General features: G+C 37.9%; 1 protein-coding gene across 1 annotated transcript in view; it reads right to left on the minus strand.

The window, feature by feature from the left end:
* The window catches only part of IRX6 (iroquois homeobox 6), a 28,932-nt gene extending 23,137 nt beyond the window's left edge, over positions 1-5,795 (minus strand). The window contains 3 exon segments of the mRNA XM_044269293.1: positions 3,782-3,891; positions 5,081-5,335; positions 5,751-5,795. Of these exon segments, the coding sequence (XP_044125228.1) occupies positions 3,782-3,891; positions 5,081-5,335; positions 5,751-5,795 (410 nt within the window).
* Positions 5,796-6,000: the final 205 nt, after the last annotated feature.

Here is a 6,000-nt window from a genome sequence, read left to right on the forward strand (position 1 = left end):
AAGTGGAAGCATGTAAGAATGGTCAAGTGCTGAAGTCTGTGGCTTGTCACCTCTCACCTGGCCGAGCAGCTACGCTCAAGCCAAAGACTAGAGTCCTCAATGTCAAGCACTGGCTTGAGTGGTGTAAAGTGCACCACCTCTGAACCCTAGAGCTTTGGAGATGAGTTCTCTAGAGTCATGAATCTGGCAGTATGATGAAATAATCTAGGTTTTACTGATTCCCAAAGAATGTCAGAATGCCTAGTGTCTGCTGTGAAATCCGGTGGAGGACAGATAATAGTCTGGGACTGCTCTTCGGGGTTCGGCCTTTTATCTTCAGTGAAGGGCAATGTTAATAGCACAACATATAAATATATTTTAGTAAAGTGTAGGCTTCCAAATTCGTGTCAAAAGTTTGGGAAAATGGCATGTTCTGATCCATTATGACCGTGCTTTAATACACAAAGCAGAGTCCATAAAGACATGACTTGACATATTCACTGTGGAAGAACTTAAGTGCCCTGTACAGACCCACATCGAAAACCTTTGGGATAAACTGGCATGCAAGCCAGACCATTCAGTCCAGTGTCTGAGCTCACAAATCATCATTTTTTATGAATTGGCACAAATTCCCACAGACACACTCCAAAATCTTATAGAAAGCCTTTCCATTAGAGTGGAAGTATAAAACCTTGGCTCAAGGGTACTTTGGACCATAGCCATTTGTGGACATTTGTCCCTATCGCTACTATACAAAGCCATCAGGGATTAACTTGTAATTTGATTTATGCTGTTGTGTGTACTTCATATTGTTGAACTTAATTTTATGTTTATTGTAATATATACTGTTCATTTTCACTGTTATTGCACTGGTATTTGCACTGCACAGTGGAAAGGGTTAATGCACAGCCAGCTAATACTGAGAGACTATACTAAGTTTTGGAGGGAAAAACGGACACAATGACCTTCTGAATGTCTTGTTTACATCGGAGAAGTGTTTATGTCTGGAAAACTGCTTAGTCATTCCCATGGACTTGCACTGAAACTCTGTACAAGTCTATAAAAGAAAGAAATTGTAACAATGTTTCTGTTTAGGTCATGCTTCTCAGCTCCACCCCTCCCACTAGAAGGTTCTAGTTCAGATAGGAACTGTATATTAGGAGAGCAGTCAGAGCCCCTAGTTGTCTGTAGATAAGGGCCAATGCTTTGTTAAAGAGACTCTGCTAATATGCAGATAGGGACCCCACAAGAATACTAAGAAAAATACCAGCCAATCCCCCCAAAATAACAATCCATCACAGTAAGGGAATAAACCTGTTCTGAGCTGTAGAATAAAGTTATCTTCATATTTTTATCAAATGGTAAGCTGCAAAAGTAAAAAACAAACACAAAAAAAAAAAAAATTGCTGCACTAATCAATAAATTATATGCACTAAAATCTTGTCCTACAAAAAACATACTCTCATGTGGCTGCATCAGTGGTAGCTGACAACAAATACACCCCCGTGTAGTCTGATCCTGCAGTCATATTCCCCAGGGGTCAGCAACCTTCGGCACTCCAGCTGTTGTGAAACTACAATTCCCAGCATTCTCCATTCATTTCTTTGAGAGTTTTGAGTAGAACAAAGCAAGTATATGCATGCTGGGAGTTGTAGTTTCACAACACCTAGAGTGCCGGAGGTTGCCTACCCCTGTTCTATCCACTACTTCTTGCTAACCTGCCAAATGTATGTAGAAGACAATAAGGGAAAAGGAAGGTGTATCAGTGATTTTGAATTTAAAGTTCCTACTGGCTTTCTTAGAATTCTATGTTGTGTTGTTCCTCTGTTAATCCTCCATGAAATGTCTAACTATAGTGACAAAAATAAATTGGCATTATCGGATTTTTCTTTACACAGCTAGCGGCACCGTATAGTGACATAGCCTGACACCGCCAGCACTGATTGGATAGTGTGCAGGAACACATACCGTATAGTATGCAAACACCCAGTTGTCATTTTATTCAAACTCTTCCAGGAGGAATAACAGAGGTATGGCACTTGTTTAACTAACAGACAATAATAAAGAAACTTCTGGTGTTCCTGACATTTTCTGGTAATATCTAGAACACAGCATCATCTCTGACAGACAGCAAAATCCCATTACAGATCAGTGTGAGAAGGGGACCAGCTGGATCTTCTGGGAGATCTGCTGTAGAGGATGGGATTGCTACGGATTATGATCAAGATTTCGCTAGCCTGCTGCTTGGCTCTTCTTCATTCTTCTTGATTTATTATTTCCAGACACATCATATTTATTAAGCAGAGTTCTGGCAGATAACAGTGGATCTTTGAGAGTTTCAGTGAGAAGCATATCAAAGTCTTAGCACACCACCTAGTGGACATTTGAGGTATGATACCAGTGGGTTAAAACTAGTCCACTTAGATGCAGTATATGTGCAGGCTGAGTGTCTTAGATGCCCATACAGTGCTATTGACTCACTGGAGAAAAATACTGTATATATACAGTGCGGGATACGGTATTTTTTTTAAAATGTTTTGAAACTTTGTCTTGATTTCCAAAGCCTTTCAGTTATGGTGGCACCAGGATATATTATGTGCCAAGTATCCATTAGAGAGCGGTATTTTTTTTATCTTGGTCTGATTATAATTCATTTCTGAAATCACTATAATATTTAGTAGCTTTGTTTCCCACACAGCAAGTAAATATGCTGTAATTCTGTCAATGTAATTACATGTGATGCACAATACATGCTCCTTTTGCTGTAATAAAGTAGGGTATCTGCAGTACAGTATATGCTGAAATGTGTATTCCGTTATGTAGATATATATGATAAATATAAGATAAATGTAAGATAGATAAATAGATAGACAAACATATGATAAAGATAGACATGCTTAGATAGATATGAGATAGATAGATAGATAGGAATAATACAATGCAACAGCTCTCTGCAAACCAAATAAAGTACAAAAAAGTATTCTAATGCTAATGCTACGCTTATTAAGTAAATGTGAGATTCTTGGCAAAAACATTTTGTACAAAATTATCTGGGCCCGTCTGCCAAACGTCAAGGTGATCTCTGTAATATGGGAACCTAAAACTAAATTCTACCTGTTATGTACCAGGTAGTGTAGGTTCCACATGCATGCTGGGCCCACCTCTATTTTTGTCATTTTTGGTGCCAAAATGGCCTCCATTGAATCCAGGGAATGCAGGTACCAACATGCATACTGAGCCTACTCCACACCTCTCCTGGTGCCAGATGGCCCCCCAACAAATGCAATGAGAGTCCACCCTATACCTCTCCTGGTGCCAAAAGGCTTCCAGTGAGTGAGGGGGAGCAGGCCAAGCATTATACTCACACTAATTCAAATCAGCCTATGGGGCAGACGAGCGGGTCAGGGGTGCACGACCAACAGGAGTCAGCCACACCTCCGGTGCACACTGTATAGATAGATAGATACATATATATATAAAAAGATGATTGAAGTTTGAGATAGCTATAGATAGACCCATTTATTAATATGAGCTACAGATAGCTGATAGATATGAGATAGTTTCTACTGTCTAAGCGTATTAGAATTTTTTTTTTAATTTTTGATAAGTTCTGAGAAATAATGTGCACAGTATAGAGATAAGGTCCTGCCTAGTTGATAAGATTCCGACCATTCTCTGTTATAAGCTTGCTTTGGGATTCATCATATGTAGTAACAATCCCTTGGAAATGGTGGGGTTTGATGTCTGTTGTAGCATCACAGAGAAGACATTAGCTATTCTTATTGATCAAAGAGAATGTTACCTGTCGTACTGGTACTGCCCCAAGGAGTGATCATATGGATAGTAGGCAGCAGGCTGAGCTATCCCTGGGTGCAGAGAGCTGGCGCCATCCTTCATTTCATACTGAGAGCTCTAGAATAGATGTGTGGAAAAAGAAAGGAATTAGCTCTAACATGAACCATCCTTATGTAGCTGAAGTGTTCAATCTCAGGTCTGCTAGAAGTCCAGACATCTCAATGGACAATAGATTTACCAGTTACATTTCCTAAAATTATTTGGATCTGTCTACTGTATCTATTTGTCTATCTCTATCTATCTATCTATCTTCTATAATAATAATCTTTATAATATATTAATCTTCATTTACAGATCGCCAACATATTCCACAGAACTTTACAATCAGCAGAGGTATCTATATATCTGTCTGTCTGTCTATCTATCTATGTATTATCTATCTATCTATCTATCTTTCTATATCTATCTATCTATCTATGTTTCTATATCTTTCTATCTATCTATCTATCTATCTATCTATCTATCTATCTATCTATCTATATCTTTCTATATCTATCTATCTATCTATCTATCTATCTATATATCTATCTATCTATCTATCCATTACCTATCCATGATTTATATATCCATGTCTATTCATCTATCACCTATCTATTTATCTATCTATAATATTAATCTTTATTTACATAGCGCCAACATATTCTGCAGTGCTTTACAATAAGCAGAGGTATCTATCTATCTGTCTATCTTCTGTCAATCTGTCCGTGTTCTATCTATCCATCTATCTATCCATGTTCTTTCTTTTTTTCTTTTTTTTCTTTCATCAGTCTGTCCGTGTTTTGTCTATCTATCTATCTATCTATCTATCTCCTATCTATCTATCTATCTATCTATCTATCTATCTCCTATCTATCTATCTATCTATCTATCTATCTAATATCTATCTATCTATCTATCTATCTAATATCAATCTATCTATCTAATATCTATCTATCTATCTATCTATCTATCTATCCATGATCTATCCATCTATCTATCTATCTATCTATCTATCTATCTATCTAATATCTATCTATCTAATATCTATCTATTCATGATCTATCTTTTTCATATCTATCTATCTATCTCATATCTATCTATCTATCTATCTATCTATCTATCTATCTATCTCATATCTATCTCATATCTATCTATCTATCTATCTATCTATCTATCTATCATCTATCTACCATCTGCCCTATAACACTGAAAACTGTGGAATAAAATGCTGAGATTAGGGTTAGCCTTTTCTCGGTACATCACTTACCAGAGTGGAATACAGGGATGCTGGGTCAGGAGTGCAGGGGAGGCAGCCGGTGTAGCCTGCACTGGCTGTGCTGTACTGAGGGTTGTACACTCCTAGCGCTGCACTCAGATCAGTCCTTGTGCTGACCAGCAGCCTGTTCTCATAAGAGGGGCAGCAGATGGTCGGGGTCTGGGCAGAAGTAGCAGAGACCTCGGGCAGCGATTTCGATATCGAGGAATCATAACACATTGCACTTGGATTTGTCGAAACCAAAAACTGCAAATATAACATATAATACAATAAAATATGTCCATAACAAAGTGCGCAAAACACTGTGCAAATAATGAGAAAAATCCACATTCAATGATGTATGTCAGATAAGATTTGACCCATAACTATGTGCAAAAATCCTTCTGCCTCCATTCATAAATGATCTTCTTGACTACATTGTTACAAGAGGCCATTTACTTGATAGACAAGTTCTTTTTAACAATTTGAATTTGTTCTACATTTTACATTACGGTTTATGCTATACATTTCACCTATGGTATATAGTGTCCAGAACATGATACCAATCCACAGCATTACACATTTTCAATATAAAAATTTAAAATCTTAAAAAAAATGTCAGAATGACTATCCCTGTTCATGCATTAGCACTCATGAGTGAGAGGGCAGTGCTGCCACTTACCTGAGAGTTGCCGCTGTACGGATATCCAAACTGAGTAAATGACATCTCCGCTCCTGATTTTTTTATTACCATAGACAATAGTTTACCCGCAGATGAGTCGCAACCAAGGCAGAATCAGATGCACATCCCAAGCCCAGGCTTTTTACTTAATTATATATGATTGCACTTAAGCGGAGCAGCATCTTCAGCTTGCAGGACAATGCTACAAAGAGGTTAGGCTTCCTGTCAGAATAATAAATCAGGCAAAGAT

This window comes from Bufo gargarizans, chromosome 10, assembly GCF_014858855.1.
Source record: "Bufo gargarizans isolate SCDJY-AF-19 chromosome 10, ASM1485885v1, whole genome shotgun sequence".
NCBI lineage: Eukaryota > Metazoa > Chordata > Amphibia > Anura > Bufonidae > Bufo > Bufo gargarizans.